Here is a 20,071-nt window from a genome sequence, read left to right as displayed (position 1 = left end):
TCTCCATCTCAAGGCTGCAAAAATAAATAAATATAAATCATGGCATTTTTATAAACGGTTGATAGGTTTCTTACCTATTAACTTTTTGCAGTGTTGTTGCACTGACTCCTGGTGCAAAACAATTCAAAGATAGTATGTATAACCAACAAATATATGGTGCTGTAATCAATTATCCGACACGCAGAATGTCTCGTCGAGCACTGTTGCACTGTATATCTTTTTCTTTTAACCCTCCCACTCCTGTCTCCTAACGAACATGGCGGTCAAGTGCATCCGTTTGCCGAATGCACCCGAACGCACGGGAAACTTACCTGAGGGACATGTTGACAATAACGAGGCCGTTTCCAGAATTGGGCATTTTGTCACTCGAGTAAAAATAAAATGTCATGCCCTGGCCAGTTTGGCTGAGTGGATAGAGCGTTGGCCTGCGGACTGGGGGGTTCCGGGTTCGATTCTGGTCAAGGGCATGTACGTTGGTTGCGGGCACATCCCCAGTGGGAGGTGTGCAGGGGGCAGCTGATCGATGTTTCTCTCTCATCGATGTTTCTAACTCTCTATCCCTCTCCCTTCCTCTCTATAAAAAATCAATAAAATATATATAAAAAAATAAATAAAATGTCATGAGTAAAGATTAATCTCTTTATAGTGCAATTCTTAACCTTTTTATATTAATGTCAATATTGGAACAATGTATCTTGGATGTTTTCACTATGTATCTTTGCTACCCAACACCGATGTACATGTTTACATCCGGTTTTAGAATTGCGTTATTGATCATGAGTAACGTGAGTAATAATATTACTCGAGTGATGCCCAACTCTGGCCATTGTGAGAGACAAATATTTGAATTATGCAATTTTTTGTCTCTGTCGATGCGTGTCACCCAAAATGAGTTCGCGTGTCACCTCTGACACGCATATCATAGGTTCGCCATCACTGAGCTAGACAGAGGTGAGGGTCGGGTGGTTTATGTCTTTCTCAATGGAGCATGAAAAGACCACAGGAATTGCCCTGGCCTGTTTGGCTCAGAGGATAGAGCATCAGCCTGTGGACTGAAGGGTCCCAGGTTCAATTCCGGTTGGGGACATATGCCTGGGTTGTGGGCTCAATCCCCAGTAGGGGGTGTGCAGGAAGCAGCCGATCAATCATATTCTCTCTCTCTCTCTCCCTTTTCTTCCTCTCTGCAATCAATAAAAATTAAAAAAAAAAAAGAAAAGACCACGGGAATTAAATCGTAGTGAATGGTGTCCTGTCCCCACCATTGCCCCTTACCAGCTGTTTAACCATACCGCTCTTAGCTGCAGTTTCTTCACCAGCGGAATGGAGTTAGTGAGTTCACCTTACTCATAGGGTAAGGACTCGGTGGGATTTAAATGTGGTTGGAAGCAAGGCATTCAGCACACAACCTTCTTTCTCTGTTAAAAGTGAACCACACCGTCATTGTTTATGTTGCTCCTGCCGCTACGCACCACTGCATCTAGTGTAAGAAACAAAAGAAGCTATGGATTAATTTTTTAAGAATTATGAATAGCCAGGGTTAGGCACTCGTTCTTTGCACTCCCAGTACCTAGCTCTGTGCTTGCTTATAACATAGCAGTGGGTGGTTCTCACACACGCACACATACACACACACACACACACACACACACACACACACACACGGCAGGATTAATGTTGACTCTTCTGAGCTAAGAACTGGTGTCCCCTGATTCTTGTCCAGGCTGTGTCCCTTTGATCAAATGACCACTCTTTGTTGAAAGAGAGAAAAAGGGAGAGAGAGAACGGCCGCTGGCTGTACGGCTCAGGACAAAATCTGACTTCAGTCTTCACTATGGCTCCTAGGTTTGTGTACAATTAATGTAAACTTCTCCCAGCATAACTTTAGTTACTAATAAAGGGGATGTAGGAAAGAGAGAGAGATCACATGATTCTCTTGTAAGATTCCTTCCTTCATGTTCCTTTATGAAGTAAGTATACTCTGAATATGAAAATATTCTGAGAACTGGAAGTTCTATAATATGTACATGTATATGTAAAAGCTGGTATGAATATGATTTCTAGATGGATTCAAAAAGAGTAACTGTTGTGTAAACACTCGTTCAAAAATATTTTTTGAATGCTTGCCGGTGCCGGGCTGTTCTGGGTATTGGAAGTAGAACAACGAATGAAGCAGGTAAACCCCTGTCTTCATAGAACTTACATTCTAGGTGGGAGAGACAGACAATAAAGAAGATGAATAATAAAATTAGTAACGTGGTAAATGGTGACTAAGAGCTACAGAGAATAAAAGCAGGCAAAGGAATAGGGAGGGTCAGGGTGTAGAAATTTTATTCAGGTTGGAATTATTTATTTCCTCTCCCATCCCTACCATGATCAAGATTCATAACCCAGTAACTTTGCCTTTAGAGTCACATCTAAATGATAGGTCAGTTAGGTAAAAAAAAAAAAAAAAAAGGCAAAAAGAAGTCTGATGTGTTTCATCAAAACTTCTAATTTAGTTCGTGTTTCTGTCAGCCATATTCACAAAAATTACTTTAAAATACTAAAAATACAAATGGACATCATCCTTATCTGGTAGTCCTAATTTTACAATCCTTTTTATAACTGAATCTTAATAAATACATAAATATTTAAAAATCCAAAAGACCAAACGCAACAACCTGTATAATTTACCAGCATCAGCCTGTGAACATACTGTTTGTTTCTATGTTACCTAAAAATACCAGTTGCTTTTGAAGCTGAAAGATTAAATCCAAGCGACATTACCGAAGTTAATTGGAAAATGATTTTCCCTTCTAAATGTTTGTGTAAAACGTAAATATTATTAAGAGGGCAGATTAGGCCAGTTTGATACTGATTTTCATACACAAACGAAGGGCAAATAGAAGGATTCCGGTAGTTCCGATCCCCTGTCCAGAGCCGCTTGGAAGTTGTTTATTCTTTGAGGGCCCAGGGCTGACGTCTGCTCACGGAGTAATGTCATCACATTTCCTGGGGGTGGTGATGGGGGGCGGGGGGCGGCCGTGGTAAGCAGTTGTTGGACTTGAGGTCCTGAGAGCCGGACATACCCCCTGGGCAGGATGTAAGGTCAGCATGCAGTCCACTGAGTAAATAAAGTGTTCGGTGGTAAAATAGAACTGCCAAAACAGTAACATCTTAAAAAGATATTTCTAAACTTACACGGAGGCAGCATTCATCATTATTAAAAATTAACCTGTAGCTTCTTTTGTTTCTTGCACTGGATGCAGCGGTGAGTCGCTGTCATCGTTGAGACAGAAAGTTATGCTGTCCTTGGCCTGTACCAGCTGCTGCCTCCCCCCGTCTGGGTAACATGTACAGTCGTTCCTGGGAGGGAAGCTCTGGCCCTGAGCCAGCACACTTTCCTCTGGGCCCTCAGCTGGTGACCAACACTGTGTACTCACATACATGTATTTTTTTTTTAAACCGTACTAGTCATTAGCATTTGATATTGTCATTAATTACTGCCTTTAACTTTATTTTTTCTTCCCGTTTTCCTTAATTTTGCACTGTTGATTTTCTCAAACGGAGACTCGGAAGCTTACTTACTTAACTCTTGTTTCATGACAAGTCACACACAGTGAGGAAAAGGAAAGCCGGGACCCACTCAGTTCACTTCCCCTCCCTGCGCTGCACCTTCCCGGGTTCTGGGGAGACCCTGGGGATCCTCTGTGTAATAATTGTTCACTCTCGGTAATTTTTCTCTAGGAGTTTCAGTTCCATCTGAGCTCTGATTAGAGACAGAAAGTTTAAGCAAGTCTTTTTCTTGCAGAGACCAACATCTCACGTGCAGTTTGGCCCCATGAGGTTTCATGCAGATCAACTCCAGGTAATTATAAACCCTGCTGTCATTTTCTCATGTTGGTTTTCTTTAAAGAGGTGGGGAGGGAAAGGGCCTCAAGTTATACATTGAAATTAGTCTTCTGAGTCAGATAACAATATCAGTACTATATTATCTAAGAGAGTGTATGTTTCTTAGAAATGCGCATTGGACTATTTATAGATGAAGAAATATCTGTGACCTACTTTAAAAAGTTCAGTAAAATAAAGAATGTATATAATTGGGCGTGTGTGGAGTGAGGGCGTGGGGGAGGGGGAGAAAGTAAAGGTGGCAAATTTTAATTTTTTTTCTTATTTCAGGGAGGAAGGGAGAAGGAGAGAGAGATAGGAACATCAATGATAAGCGAGAATCATTAATTGGCTGCCTCCTGCACACCCCCAACTGGGGGTCAAGTTTGGAACCCGGGCACGTTCCCTGACTGGGAATCGAACCGTGACCTCCTGGTTCATGGGTCGATGCTCAACCACTGAGCCACACTGGCTGGGCAAAAGGTGGCAGAATTTTAACAACTGATGAAACTAGAAGAAGTGTATACTAGCGTTCATTGTCATTCACAACTTGCCTGTAGGTTTGAAATTTTCTGATATAAAAACATAAAAGCATGTGCTTCCCTGTGTTTCTGAATAGTTGTTATCAGAGAAAAATACCTGTAAATTATTTAATCCAAAATGTTAGACAAAAACAACCAATTGAAATTTAGCCCCAAAGTTCTTTGATGTTTCCCACACGCAGACACATGTTCACTGTTTCATTTTTTTTAAATGGGAAGAGACTAGCAGAGACGTGCTCTCTTAGTTCTTTGCACTTGGAGTATTTGTGCACATGGTCAGCTTAGAGGAACTAGTAAGCCTTGGGCACAGGCTTTCTCTCAGCTCTGTGGCCTGTTTAATCACAGGCTGCCCTGCCTCTCCCTTACCACCCTGGCTCCCAGGAGTCAGTCTGGGTCTAAAGGGGATGCTGCTTTGTGCTGTTGAACCACATCTATGGGGGGTGGGGGGCTGGCTGGATAGGGGGAGCAGCAGATCCAGGCCTCACCTCACCCAGGCCAGGCCTGGGGTCAGCCAGCGGCATCCCAGGCACAGACACTGCCTCTTGCTCCTGGTGCTATTCCTGTGTCACTTCACTGACAGGTTGCGAACTATAATATTTCTGTCTGCTTAAAATTTTCTCTTTTAATCAAAACTAGAGGTCCAGTGCACAAAAATTTGTGCACTGGCGGGGGGAGGGGTGTGTCCCTCAGCCCCACTTGTGCCCTCTCACAGTCTGGGACCCCTCGGGAGATAACCACCTGCTGACTTAGGCCCGCTTCCCAGGTAGCAGATGGCAGGCCCGATCTCTAGGTGCCTGCCCCGCCTCCCCGGGTCGCGCACAGGGCAGGGCCGTTGGGGGGTTGGGGTGCTGCCCCGGGTCGAGCACAGGTCAGGGCCAGGGCCAATGGGTTGGGGTGCCGCCCCGGGTCATGCACTCAGCAGGGCCGATCGGGGGCTTGGGGCCTCGCGCACAGGGCAGGGCCAATCCGGGGGTTGGCGTGCCTCCCCGGGTCGCACACAGGACGCCTGGGCAGGCCAGCAGATTGCTGTTGCCCCACCCGGCTGCCCCGGATGGGTCACACACGGGACCCCCGCCGCCCAGGATCGCAGATAGCAGGCCCAGATGGTGGCAGGGCAGGTGGGATGGCGCTGTCCCACCCTGCCTGCAGTATGCAAATTAGCCACCATCATTGTTAGCGGTTAATTTGCATATCATGCTGATTAGCCAATGGGAGGCATAGCGAAGATACGGTCAATTACCATGTTTGTCTATTATTAGATAGGATTTTTTTTCAACTTGGAGGCATTACATTGAGTCAGAACATTTAAATACATTATACAGCCCTAAACGGTTTGGCTCAGCGGATAGAGCGTCGGCCTGCGGACTCAAGGGTCCCAGGTTCAATTCCAGTCAAGGGCATGTACCTTGGTTGTGGGCACATCCCCAGTAGGGGGCGTGCAAGAGGCAGCTGATCAATGTTCCTCTCTCATTGATGTTTCTAACTCTCTATCCCTATCCCCTCCTCTCTGTAAAAAATCAATAAAATATGTTTAAAAAATTTAAAAAAATACATTATATAAAGTATTAAGTGTTCCAGGAGTTTGACTGAAATATTAGCATTTCCCATCTAAGGACTCCCTAGTTAACTTACTGTTAACTAAAACAAATATTTGTGTCGTTGAATTGGTTTAATTTCAAGATAAAGTGCTTGATCAGTCCTTGGTTGCGTTCTGCCAGAGGTTTACTAGCAAAAGAAGGAGTATGTGATCCATGCACTAGGACTGTGGTCGGCAAACTGCGGCTCATGAGCCACATGCGGCTCTTTGGCCCCTTGAGTGTGGCTCTTCCTAAGCCTTAGTATGGGGCGCGGTTACAGTGTTTCGGCCAGGTTCAAGCCTCGGACTAATGAAAGGACAGGGTCCTCTCATTGCCACGTGCAGGGCCCTCCCAGCACAATTATAGCCAACGGCTGTGGTTGTAAGCTTGAACCTATGGTCCAAACACGTAGCCCCACGTACCTTGTGCTAGAGTTCAGGTGCATGTAGTTGAGTGAGGTTGGAACTCACGAGAAAGCTGTAAACAACGTGATCATGTCCCTACTTTGCCTCGTGGCATCTGCTATAAAATAAAGACACGGCTTGTGGGCGCTGGCGCTGTCTCCTCATCAGGAAGCAGCGTCCCACCGAGAGCCAGCTTTCATTCTCTTGTCTGTCTTTCCTTAATCCTTCCCTGCCCCCCCCCACTCAGTTTACCTTTGGCCTCAACACCTTAGGAGTACCCTAATTAAGTGAATAACAATGTACCTACCTATATAGTTTAAGTTTAAAAAATGTGGCTCTCAAAAGAGATTTCAGTCGTTGTACTGTTGATATTTGGCTCTGTTGACTAATGAGTTTGCCGACCACTGGCCTAGGACGTCCAGGTAGAATAGCCCAGCTTTCCAGGAGCCGAGTGATCCGGCCCCTGAGTTACATGGGGGAGACGGTTTATATCAACAGATTATGTTCACAGCGGTGTGCTTGCCGTAAAACACGTGGGAGTTTCTGTGGCTGGTTAAGAAATGATATTCCAACCTCTTTTTTTTTTTTTAAGTGTTTATGCTTTTTTGATTCAGGTACTTTTAGTGTTTGTCAGAGACGACAGCCAGTGTAAAGGATTCCGTAAGGCGTGTGAAAAAGCAGGGTTTAAGTACACGCTGGCCCTGGAGGTCCAGGCTGTCCTGACCTGTTTCCTGGCTGCCAATCACGACATCATCATCATCGACCACAGAAACCCCCAGCAGCTGGACGCCCTGACGCTGTGCAGGTAAGCCCGAGACTCGGGCCCACGTGCTAAGTGGGCCGGGCGCTTGTGACAGTAATGCCACCCAGAAATATATTAAGTTAAATTCCGTGTCCTTTAAGTTGCCTTCCACGCATGTAAAGTAAACAAGACCATAGCATTATTTCTAGGACTGATCTTTACCGGCTGGTCTTTGCCTCTGGCTTTGTTAAAAATGGTAAGAAAGGATGAATTCTAACCATTAAGTGTTCGGATGAAATCTCATATGTAACCACAACTGTCACCTGCATGTTATTGCAACAAGTTATTATAACTTCCCATATGTTTGACAGTTGCCCTCTAGCGTTAGGTGAATGTGCCTGGTTTAAAATACTTGCAGAAGATCAGTAGGATGAGAGAATTCTGGTCTTTCCCATCGTGTCCGGGCCCAGCCCTAGCCACAGGCGTGTCTGGATGATGGACACGCTGCTGGGTCATCCTTGTTGTAAAATAAAGGTTAGGTTATAGTTACGCTGCACTTCTTTATTGTGGTAAAATATACAGAACACAGAATTCTGCTCTACCTGTTAAGGGAGGAAAATGTACAATTGTTACACATTTTGGGAATTTTCTAAAAAATTGGATTAATTCATCCAGCAAATTTTTCTTGATATATAGATTAAAATTCTATATAATTTTAAAATAAGGAATGTGAACGGGGTTGCTTACGCTGTGGTTTCCTAAGTCAGTTTCATCTTGATCCTGGCCCTTCCCTGGTTTATTTCCAGGCTCTCCCTCCTGATCCGCTCGCTCGCTCTCTCCTCGCCGCCTTAACACAACTCCCGCGAGTGTCGCCCTGGCAGAGCCCTGCCTTTCCCATCAGCCTCCGTGTGGGCACCTACCCACAGGGCCTGTGGAAGGCCTTTCATCAGTTGCTGACTTGTCTAAATGACTAGCTTTCACCTGTGTCTCTTTGTTGGGGATGCTTATAACTCCTTACACTCGATCAGGTGCCTTGTGGAAGGCCAGTTACTCTGTCTGCTATACTTCCAGTCGAGGACCCTGTCGTGCATGTCTCCTCAGTTCTGGGCACCATTTGGTATTAGAGCCACATGGGTGAGGAGATGTGGGTCTTGCCTCTGAGGAGCGGAGGCCGTAGTTGGCAGGACCAGAGAGTGATGTCAGCACAGGCACATCTATGCCCAGAGGGTGCACATCCAAGTGCTGCAGGGCGCGTGTCAGGGCGGCTCCACACGGGACATGTGGGCCGAGTCCTGACGGACGGGCAGGAGATTGGAAAGGAAGAGAGGGGGGAAACGTTCCAGGTAGGGGAGCAGCATTTGTAGGGGCAGGCAGGGTGTCTGGGGCGCCTCTACTCCGGTGGGTTGGATGGCTGCTGGGCCGGGCAGGGATGGGATGGGGCTCGGGCTGCAGGCATGAGCCCGGTCATGTGGGCTTCGTGGGCTTCGCCCAAGGCCTTGGACTTCACCCCTCGGTGAAGACCTGGCGTGTTCTGTGCAGGTGAGCGGCAAGAGCAGAATGGAAGGTCCTTCCGGCCGCCAGCTGGGAGGGGCCGAGGCAAGTCAGCCGCTTGTGCGACTGTCACCGGCCATGCTGTGTGGTGCCTGTTGGCAGCACCTCCTCCCAGCTCCTGTCAGAAAACCCAGGAGGCAGGACTGACCCAGCAGTTAAAGAGCCAAAGTGAAGATGGCAGAGAAGTCGGAAGCCGGGAGAACGGGAAGGGCCAACGCAGCCAAGAGGGGTCCAGAGCGCAGGGAGCCTGTGCTCCCCTCGTCCTCTCCCTGCTTCCGTTGTTCCACCAGAACTGCTAAGCGTTTTTAGTTTTTAAAGAATTGTTTTAAACTCATTTTAAAATTTGTTTTTTTGATAGGTCTATTCGAGCCACAAAAGTTTCAGAAAACACAGTTATTGTTGGTGTAGTATGCAGGTAAGCTTGCTTTCTTTTTGTTTTTTTTTTTACTTTGAAATTTGTGTGTTAACATCATGCTTGCTCTTAACAGAGGCCTGAATAACAGCTTGCAGGCTGTCCGGCATGACCCTTCTAGTTTGGCCCATTCTTTTTTATTCTGTCTTATTTTCTTTTGCTTTGCCAGTTAATTTCATGTGAGAGTTTCTACTTTCATGCTTGGACTGCCTTTCACTTTAGAAATACGCACAGCACTAGAGAATTCCATGTTTTCCAGGGCTATCCTCCTAGGGCACCTAACTCCAAATATATATATATGAAGATTTAGAATTATACATAAATGGAAGAAATCTTCCATTTCATCCTTAAGTTGGAAGTAAGGAAAGGATAAAAATACGTGAGAAGGGCAGTATTCAAATAAATGTTACTTAGCTTACATATTTTTATAGATAGGAGAAATGTTGCTGTGCCCTTTAAACTATTTCTCTGAGCCTTGTTGGGGGGAGAAGGGCTTTTAAAATTATTTATTTATTGGCTTATAACATTGTATACATTTCAGGTGTGCAACATCTGCATATACTACATCTTGCTCATGGCCAAACTCTAGTTTCCTTCTATCACCGTAGTATTGACCCCTTTACCTGTTTTACCTTCCCTATTGGATTAAAAAAAAATAAACAGGCAGTAAAATAAAATAGGAAAGAATTTAGTTTAAAATGTTTACATATCAAATAGATAATGTGGTTACTCTTGTATTCTGGCTGTTAGTGTAACTTGCTATATTTCAACTATTAATATATACTGTCAAAAAAGCTACATACAAAACTAAAACAGAAAACTTTTTAATTGTATACTTTTGATTTGTATGTTACTCTGATTCATCTAAAAGTACTCATTATAGGACAGTCACCGTGTTACGAGAATCAGTGCATGAAGAGGTGCACTGTGATCGATAAGAATCGTCTCTAACCACTTGCTCTGTCCTTTTGAAGGCGGGACGGAGAAGAGTCTGTGATGTCGCTCATTAGTGCCGGCTTCACGAGGGTACGTACCCCTTCTTCATTGTGCAGGTGTGGTGCAGCGTGAGGGAGTATGTTATCTTAGTTCAGAGCGAGCAACTGAATGAATTTGAAGAGGAAAAATGTGTTGTCCTTGTGCTGTGTTTAATTCTATGACCTGGTAATGATTACATCTACGGTACCTAGCTTTCTTAGTCTCTCCAAGGTATGCCTGTTGCCATGGCTGTGTGCCTCCGTGGTTTAGTGTGTCGGCCCGTGCACAGAAAGATGGCAGTTTCAATTTCCGGTCAGGGGCACGTACCTGAGTTGCAGGCTCGACCTTGACCCCAGCCCGGCCCTGATTGGGGCACACGTAGGAGGCAACCAGTTCATGTGTCTCTCTCACATCGATGTTTCTCTCTCTCTGCCTTCCTTTCCTCCCCCCTCTTTCATTCCCTCCCTTCCACTCTCTGTCTAAAAATCAATGGAAAAAATATCCTCAGGTGAGGATTAACAAACAAACAAAAACCAAACAAAAAACCTATGCCTGGTAAAGTCATCTTTAATGGCATAGTCATTAAAAGTTATACCAGCCTGGCCGGAGTGGCTCAGTGGTTGAGCGTCGACCTAGGAACCAAGAGGTCATGGTTCAATTCCCAGTCAAGGGCACATGCCCGGGTTGCAGGTTCGATCCCCGGTGTAGAGCGTGCAGGAGGCAGCCAATCAATGATTCTTTCTCATCATTGATGTTTCTCCCTTCCTCTCCCTCCCTCTCTGAAATCAATTAAAAAAAATAGTTATACCACAGGAGTGTTTTTATAATGCCTTAAAGTCAGTTCAAGGATCCTGGAAATAAGGCAACCCAAACACAGCTCCCTTCTCTCCACCCCCAGATCCGGTCAACTGGTTTCTCCTGAGCCCAAAGGCTGGAGGTGTTGGGCCGCTGGTTGCCTTGGGAATCAGGGGGAGAGAACCAGATTTGTAGCCCAAATTTATATCAGTGAAGTAGAGGTAGTCAAGAAACCTCAGCCAATGAATTGCGCTTCAAGGGTTCTGGGTGATAGTACCCCCAGGCCCCTGCAGGAGCCGTAAGATCCTCCCCAGAGGCAGACCCTGCATTGGCCTCCGAGGATCTCACCCACAGCGGTTGGAGGCAGCACTCAGTGACAGCTCAGTGCTCACAGGAGGAAAGGCACCAGGAGTGCGCACTGGTGGGGAGGCCGTGGAAACACACCCTCACGCTCCTCAGATACGAGGGTTATCAGATGAGACTTTAAAGCAATTATGCTCATTATATGTAAAGAAATAAAAGCTTGGAAATACCTGCAAGGGGTAGGAAGCTATAAAGTGACATAGCAGATTCTAAGCAGAGCGTGGAATTTTGAGAAATGAGCACATAATAAATGAAAATCTTAAAACTTAGACAGTAAATCAGGAAAAATTCTTCCACATGTAGCACAGAGATAAATAGCATATAGTTAGAGCCTGAGAAATGTGGAGCTAGAGATACAGGCTTAACAAGTACAAAAGGACAGGAGGAGAATGGGCAGAGGTCATGTTTGAAGAGCATTTTCCAGGATGGACGAAAGACTAATCCACAGACAAAAATTCCAACAAATCCAAAATAAGAGTCAATAAAAAGAGGATATATCATAGTGAAAAAAGTAAAATAGAAGAGCTTAAAGTCAGCCAGAGAAAACATTAAAAAGAATGACAGGCTAACAGGTAGCTTCTAGCAGCGATACATGAAAATAGCACACAGTGAAATCATATTTTCAATATGATAACATAACTGCCAACCTAGAACGTTATACCTGGCACAGATACCTTTCAGAAATGAGGTGGAAGTACAGACTTTGAGAAACAGGAAGCATGAGAGAGTCTGTAACTAGAAAATCCTCACAAGGACATTCTAAAGGCTGTACCTCGGGCAGAAGGAAGGTGAATGCCAGAAGGAAGGCCAGAAATGCAAGAAGGGATGGCGAGCAAGAAAATGGTGAATGTGGGGTGAACCTAACTCACATTCCCTGTGTAACACAGTAATGACAACGTCTAGAGATTACACCTAGGAGAGGTGCAAGCTGAGAAGCATACCCCAGCCGGGTGGCTGGGCTGTTTCCCTCAGAGCCCAGTCTGGGGAAAATATGAGCAAGGACTCCAGCCACACAACGGATGAACTAGAACAGGAGCTTTAAGATGAGGGAGGATGCAGTGGCAAGGAAACCTGGTGAGTGACAGACCTGCTGTGGGCACGTGCTGTTTCTTTTCTTCTCTGCATATGTACATACACAGGTGTGCATATGTGTTGTATGTAATTATATGACATTCGAGGCCCGGTGCATGAATTCGTGCATGGGTGGGGTCCCTCTGGGTGGCCTGCAGGGATCGGGCCAAAACCTACAGTCCAACGCCGCCTGCAGCTCCTACCTGCCGCTCCCGCTCATCCCGGCCCCACTGTGCCTGCCGTGGGCTCGTACCCAAACAGTCCCGATCATGCAAGGCTCGCACTGCTGCAGCGCTCGCCAGCCATGAACCCCGCTCCCAAGGGGAGTGGCCTGCGGGATCCGGCTGAAACCAGCTCTCCAACATCCCCCGAGGGGTCCTGGGTTGGGAGAGGGCGCAGGCCAGGCTGAGGGACCCCACTGGTGCGTGATCAGGCCGGGGAGGGACCACGGGAGGACTCCAGGGCATGTCCAGCCCATCTCACTCAGTCCAGATCGGCCGGACCCCAGCAGCAAGCTACTGGTCGGAACATCTGCCCCCTGGTGGTAAGTGCACGTCATAGCAACTGGTCAACCTGTCTGCCCCTGGTGGTCAGTGTACATCATAGCAAGCGGTTGAGCAGCCTTAGCATATCATTAGCATACAAACAGCCCTCTGGTTACGTCAGACTCTACCTCGTTTCCTGGTTACATCGCCATCTCCCATTTATTTATTAAAAAAAAAAAGTTCCGTCATTTCCACGTATGTACATATGTGCTTTATGTTTTTTATTATTTATTTACCACAAGTAAAGGTAAGGAATTATCTTTCTTTTAATTTTTTTTTACTGTTTCACTTCATTACTGCTGTGTATGTGCTCCATGTGAGTGACGTAGGTGCTTATGTAGGTGGGTTCCAACTTACAGCGAAAGTCGCATTACATCACGCCTTAGGAATGGATCTCCGATGTAACCCAAGGACCTACTGTATTACGCTTTGATTGGTTGTTCGGTTCTGTCATTCAGTCTATTTGCATATTACCCTTTTATTATAAAGAACTAGTGGCCCGTTGCACGAAGATTCACGCAATAGGCCTTCCTTCCCCTGGCTTCTGGCACCGGTTTTCCTCCGGCACCGGGCCCAGGCCTTTGGTCCGGCCACAGCAGTGAGGCTTGGCTTCTCCACTCTGGCTGCTCCCAGTCCCTCTTTTTTTTTTTTCCAGCTCCTTGAGTGGAGCCCAGGACGGGCTGGAGGCCTGGGTTGCCCCTGGGGACCAAGGCCCCCAGCCCCTCCTTGAGCAGAGTTCAGGGCCGGCGGGAAGCTTGGCTTCCCCTGTCGCTGGGAGCAACCCAAGCCTTGTGCTTGCTCCAGCTCCGTGGCCGCCGCCATCTTCACTCGTCTTCAGTCTTTGCTCCGTGCCTGCGTATGCAAATTAACCGCCATCTTTGTTGGGTTAATATGCATAGTCACTCTGATTGGCTGGTGGGTGTAGCGGAGTGATGGTTAATTTGCATGTTTCTCTTTTATTAGTGTAGAATATACATAAACAAAATATACAATGGGGCCTTGACTTACGAGTGTCCCGACTAACGAGTTTTTCGAGATACGAGCCCTCGGCCAATTTTTTGCTTTGAGTTGCGAGCTAAAATTCGGGTTACATACGAGCCAGCTTCAGATACCTCACCGCTAGTTGGCGCAGCGTACGTCACAGTGATTTGACATACGAGTAATTTGAGTTACAAGCTCTGTCACGGAACGAATTAAACTCGTAAGTCAAGGCCCCACTGTATCTGTGTAGACCCAGGTTAAACAATATAGACTGACATAAATAATACTCTTCTAACAGAAGGGACATACCAGAAGAGACATTTTATTTATTTTTATTTTTTTATTTTTTAAATATATTTTATTGATTTTTTACAGAGAAGAAGGGAGAGGGATAGAGAGTTAGAAACATCGATGAGAGAGAAACATCGATCAGCTGCCTCCTGCATGCCCCCCAGTGGGGATGTGCCCGCAACCAAGGTACATGCCCTTGCCCGGAATCGAACCTGGGACCCTTGAGTCCGCAGGCCGACGCTCCATCCACTGAGCCAAACCGGTTCGGCTGGAAGAGACATTTTAATAATGGCTCAATATTTAAATCCCTCAATATTTATATCTTAGCCAACGCTGTGTGTCCTCAGGGTTGTGGGAGGAGGTGGAGATTAAGTATTCTCATGGCCTTTATCGGGCAGACATAGAATGGGGGTGGGCGGTGAGTGTAGTCTGACATTTCGTCTTTGTGGGAAAGGTCACACCACAGCATTGCTTTGGGGAGCTGCTTTGTAATTGGTATCCTGTTTTCAAGTAATAGTAATGAAATCTCGGTCTGCTTTTGAGGTCAGTGAGAAGTAAGTAACCATTAATAGAAGAGAAAAGTTTAATAAGCCTTCCAAGCTAACAAGAGGACATAATAGCCCCAGCTGGTTTGGCTCAATGGATAGAGCCTGCGGACTGAAGGGTCCCAGGTTCCCTTCCGGTCCAGGGCACATGCCCGGGTAGTAGGCTCGATCCCCAGTGGGGGGTGTGCAGGAGGCAGCCGATCAATGACTCCTTCTCATCATTGATGTTTCTCTCTCTCCCCCTCCCTTCCTCTCTGAAATCAATAAATCTATTTTTTTTTTAAAAGAGGACACATGGAATTTACAACAACTTGATTAAAGTGGCAGACAGAAAGGGGAAACAATGGTGTGAACTCAGTCATAAACACAACGTGAGATAGGGGTAAAATCAGATGCATGCGAAGGGACTGAATTTTCATTGAAAGATAAGGAGGGCCCTAGCTGGTGTGGCTCAGTGGATAGAGCGTTGGCCTGTGGACTGAAGGGTCCCTGGTTCGATTCCAGTCAAGGGCACATGCCCGGGTTATGGGCTTGATCCCCAGTGTGGGGTGTGCAGGAGGCAGCTGATCCATGATTCTCTCTCATCATTGATGTTTCTATCTCTCTCTCCCTCTCCCTCTCTGAAATCAATAAAAATATATTTTAAAAAAAAGATAGGGAGGGAAATTGGGGACTGCTGGCCACGAACATGTAGGTCCTCATTCGCGCCAACACAGCTCTTCTCACCGCGGAAATGAGAGCGAGGTGGCGGGCCTAGCAGCCCCTCTCCTGAGGGGAAGAGTGCTGGCTGCTGTTCACTCACCAGTCAGCCCTGGCTCCACAGAGCACCGAGGAGCCTGCCTGCCTGCACAGGTGCCGCTGCTCACCGCAGGAGGAGAGCCCCGGGCACGCCGCTTGTGCCCCTGCCCACGCGAAGTCAAGGCGCGGGAGGCTTGAGGTGCACTGGGGTCCCCAGCCGTCCAAGGCCTTGGCTGGCCTCACCTCCCTGGAGGTGCGATCTGGGGCCGTGGAGACAGGTCAGCAGGTGGCCTCCTGTGCACATCCCTGGTTTTCACTGGGTGGGAAGATCCACGCTCTTCTACCCGGAGGTGGACGTCCAGGTTGGGGAGCACGTGTGAACCACAGCCTCTTGCTCCCTCTGTCTGGAGGGTAAGCTTTTGTCGGCTTAGTTGGGCCACGGTGAGAGGTCAGTGAAGGAAAACGTTGCTGAGTGGGGGTTACCGCGTGAAATCCAGGTGCAAAGAGAGATGCACGCATTTTTCTTGCATATTATTGGTGTGTATAACTTTAAAGAGGACAACATACTGCTCTTCAGTAAGTGAATATGCTCAGAAAGTTTGCGTAGGACTTTGGTAAATTCCTTTCTACATATTCTAGCCTCTGCTATGACACGGACACGATCCACATCCTCTTATTTCAGTGACCAAGTGGGGAGTCTGTTGGAAAGAATTACTTTACGGGTAGACATACTAACTGAAAGGCGCACGCTGTTCAGCCACAACCCCCTTTCTGTCGCAGAGGTACGTGGAGAACCCCAGCCTCCTGGCCTGTTACGCGGAGCTGCTGCAGCTGGAGTTTGGAGAGGTGCGGTCACAGCTGAAACTCAGGTAATTCTGCCTCTGGAGGCCCCCGCTCCACACAGGGCAGTCGCCAGTGAGCACCGGCAGGATGGCTGCCTTCTGGGGGTAGCTGACCTCCTGCCAAGATGGAGGGGGTGAGGGAGCGGCTCCTCTCCACACACAGACATTCGGAGTCTGCGTGGGCGTCTGTCAGTGGTCATGTTGGCAACTGGAGACTCAGATGTAAAGATGGGGCTGCAGCCGGCCAGCGTGGCTCAGTGGTTCAGCATTGACCTATGAACCAGGAGGTCACAGTTCAATTCCCGTGGGCACATGCCTGGGTTGTGGGCTGGATCCCCAGTGTGGGGCGTGCAGGAGGCAGCTGACCGATGATTCTCTCTCATCATTGATGTTTCTCTCTCTCTCCCTCTCTCCCTCTCCCCTCCTCTCCGAAATCAATAAAAAAAATATATATTTTTTTAAATGGAAACACTGGATAAAAAAAAAAGAGAGAAAGGACATGATCAGGCAGTTCATAGGGGATGTATATTAATTGCCAGTAAACATGAAAAGGTGTTCAACTTCACCAGTACTAAAACAAATGAAAATTATATACCATGTTTTATTTATCAGATCTGTAAAAACTTCCAAAGGGTGATAAAGCCAGTAGGGCTTCTCACAGGTCCATCTTCTCCAAACTTGTTGCAACCAGAGGCGGGAACTTCTTTTTTTTTTTTTTTTTTAATCCTCACTTGAGGATATTTTTCCATTGATTTTTTTTTTTTTTTTTTGAGAGAGAGAGAGTGTGGAAGGTAAGGGAGACACATTGATTGTGTCTCCTGCACATGCCTCACCCAGGGCCGGGGGCCAAGCCTGCAGCTGAGATACGTACCCTTGACTGGGAATCAAACCCTGGACCCTTCAGTCCGAAGCCTGATGCTCTGACCACCTCACACACCGGCCAGGGCTGTTCCCCTTCTTTTTTGATTTAGCATCCGTTACCTTTATAATCAGCCAAAAGACACCTTTAAATACGTGAGTGTAACACCCCAAGGTTGTATTAGGTTTTGTAGTGTTTACATTAATCCACCCTTTTTTCCTCTCCATAAAGGGCTTGTAAATCAGTATTCACTGCACTAGATAAAAGCCAAGATGCCATTAAAATCACGAGTGAGGACAACTACATACAGGTGGGTTGTTTGGGAGTTCTGTCCTTCTGGGTCTCTGGTTTTGCTTGTTCTCGTTTTTAGAATTGAAACCCTCCAGTAAGATTTTTCTTTTTCTTTTTGAAGTTCAAGAGACCAGGTTTTCCATAGAGGATGATCAGAACGAAATCTCTAAGAGATGTAATTTACAATAAGTGCCCTCTAGATACGAAGAGGCCCAGTAGTTACTGTGTGTTCGAGGAGAGCCTTGTGTCCAGGAGGCTTGTTACTGGGGTTGTGGGTGGAGGGGTTGGGGGTGGGGAGTGGGCGGGGGCAGGAAGGATGCTGCAAAGGGAAAAGGCTCTGACTGTAAGGCCTGCGAGTTCTCACCTTCCTCGTGGCCTTTGATGTAGTTCACACTTACAGACATTTCTGAGAAACTACTCAGAATTTCAGAATAACCGAGTAATTTCTGAACAACTTGTCCGTTATTAGCAAAGTGGGTTTCTGTCCGTGACGGGAGACACTTGTAGATACCAGGAGAGGGAGTTGTGCCAGAGAATGTTCCCTTTGTCTGAGAACAGCTCCCCTCTGGTGGCTCTGAGCACCCCCGGCCTCTAACCTAACTTGTGACTTTCTTGATAAAGAGCTGATGATGCCAACATTCAGGAATCAGTGCCCTCAGAGGTGGCACAGGGGCCAGCGGGTGAGGGCACACCTTGGTGTCAGACAGGCCTCACCCCTTCCGAGCCGAGCGTCTTTGGGCCAGTTACTTACTCTGCCTGAATCTGCTCTCATCTGTACGAATGAGAGAACTATTAATACAGACAGCAGCCTCCCTCTTGTAAGGGTGCTGAGGACTAAATGAGTTAATGTGTGTGCAGTGCTATAGGCCAGTGATGGCGAACCTTTTGAGCTCGGCGAGCCAGCATTTTGAAAAACCCTAACTTAACTCTGGTGCCGTGTCACTTGTAGAAATTTTTTGATATTTGCAACCATAGTAAAACAAAGACATATTTTTGATATTTTATTTATTTAAATGCCATTTAACAAAGAAAAATCAACCAAAAAAATGAGTTCGCGTGTCACCTCTGACACACGTGTCATAGGTTCGCCATCACTGCTATAGGCCTTGGAAATAGGCTTGAACAGTATGATGATTTTGTCATCATCCTCACACTATTATTATTATTATTATTATTAGCACATGCACAGCCTTCCCTATACATTGTCTTCTAGGCCCTTTGGAAATTCAAGCATAAAGCCTTATATTTGCAAACACTCCCCAGTTCCCAGCCTGCTTCCCAAGTACATTATTCATTCCCATCACGGGAGTGGGGAGATGTTAAACAGATGCGCAGTGGGCGACTTGGAGTTGCTTAAGGGGCTGTGGGAATGGAGCCGGGCTGCCTCCGATCCCCGTCTGGTGCTGTGTCCCAGCTCCTGATCCTAGCAGCGCCTGGTCTGTCTCCACGGGGACCTGGAGCCTCAGGAGAACATGGGAGAAGCCGGGCCAGTGACCGGGGCATCTCTCCGCACTCCAGGGTCCTGGGGGCGTGGGGGGGCGGTTCTCATGGCTTCAGAGCCGCCTTGGTGAGCGCAGGCTCCTGTGCTTGGGGGGAAAGTGCCGGCTTAGGTGGAAGTCTGTCTTCATTGGACTCTTCAAAATTTCTTTTAATTGACTCGATGCTTTTTTTTCTTTTTGTTGTCTCCCCCGCCACAGTATGTAAATCCAGCATTTGAAACAACAGTGGGCTTTGAGTCGGGTGAATTATTAGGGAAGGAGTTAGCAAAAATGCCTCTAAATGAGAAAAAGGCTGACTTGTTCAGTACTAAAAATGCATGCATGAAGATGGCCAAGGTAAGTAAGAGGCTAGTCCCTTTTTGTTTTTCTTTTCCCGGGGGGGGGGGGGGGGGGGGGAGAGGAGATGGCGTGGGCACTGAGCATCGCACGTGCCAGATGCCCCGCCTTGCTCTTCACAGCAGGCGGAGGGGGTGGGAGTCTCCCTGTTGTTCCCAGTTTGCAGGTGAGGACACGGGCACAGAAGTACAGAGCATGATTCGCCAGCAATCAGAGTCACTTGAATTGACACTTCAGGTCATGGTTTTCATCTTTATAATAAGTTGATCTTTCTAATAATTGACCGAAGTGGTGGACATGGGCACATGGTTCTGGGTAAAGGATTGCCCATGAGGTGACACATTCTCAGAACACACCTGAGCCCCGCAGTCCTCTGAGCCTCGTTCATTCATTCATTCAGCATTTTTAAAAGTGCCTGCTATTGGTCCTGGCTGGTTTGGCTCAGTGGCTAGAGCGTCGGCCTGTGGACTGAAGCATCTCAGGTTGGAACCCAGTAGGGGGCGTCACAAGGCAGCCATCAATGATTCTCTTTTTTTAAAAAAATATATTTTATTGATTTTTTACAGAGAGGAAGGGAGAGAGATAGAGAGTTAGAAACATTGATGAGAGAGAAACATCGATCAGCTGCCTCCTCCACATCTCCTACTGGGGATGTGCCCGCAACCCAGGTACATGCCCTTGACCGGAATCGAACCTGGGACCTTTCCGTCCGCAGGCCGACGCTCTATCCACTGAGCCAAACTTGCTTCGGCCACCAATGATTCTCTTATTGATGTTTCCCTTTCTCCCTCTCCCTTCCTCTCTGAAATCAATAAAAATATTTTAAGAAATAAAAATAAAATGCC

General features: G+C 46.9%; 1 protein-coding gene across 1 annotated transcript in view; it reads left to right on the top strand.

The window, feature by feature from the left end:
• The first annotated feature begins 3,790 nt into the window (after positions 1–3,790).
• Positions 3,791–20,071, top strand: part of LOC102428868 (high affinity cAMP-specific and IBMX-insensitive 3',5'-cyclic phosphodiesterase 8A-like) — a 42,176-nt gene continuing 25,895 nt past the window's right edge. Inside the window, exons 1-7 of the mRNA XM_023746922.1 lie at positions 3,791–3,847; positions 7,005–7,195; positions 9,042–9,098; positions 10,070–10,121; positions 16,180–16,268; positions 17,332–17,410; positions 19,089–19,230. Of these exons, the coding sequence (XP_023602690.1) occupies positions 3,821–3,847; positions 7,005–7,195; positions 9,042–9,098; positions 10,070–10,121; positions 16,180–16,268; positions 17,332–17,410; positions 19,089–19,230 (637 nt within the window). The 5' untranslated portion in view covers positions 3,791–3,820. The remainder of the gene's footprint in view (positions 3,848–7,004; positions 7,196–9,041; positions 9,099–10,069; positions 10,122–16,179; positions 16,269–17,331; positions 17,411–19,088; positions 19,231–20,071) is intronic.

This window comes from Myotis lucifugus, unplaced genomic scaffold (assembly GCF_000147115.1).
Source record: "Myotis lucifugus unplaced genomic scaffold, Myoluc2.0 scaffold_765, whole genome shotgun sequence".
NCBI classification, from domain to species: Eukaryota; Metazoa; Chordata; class Mammalia; order Chiroptera; family Vespertilionidae; genus Myotis; species Myotis lucifugus.
Note: the sequence above shows the minus strand (reverse complement) of the source record. Positions and strands in the feature narration are given on the sequence as shown.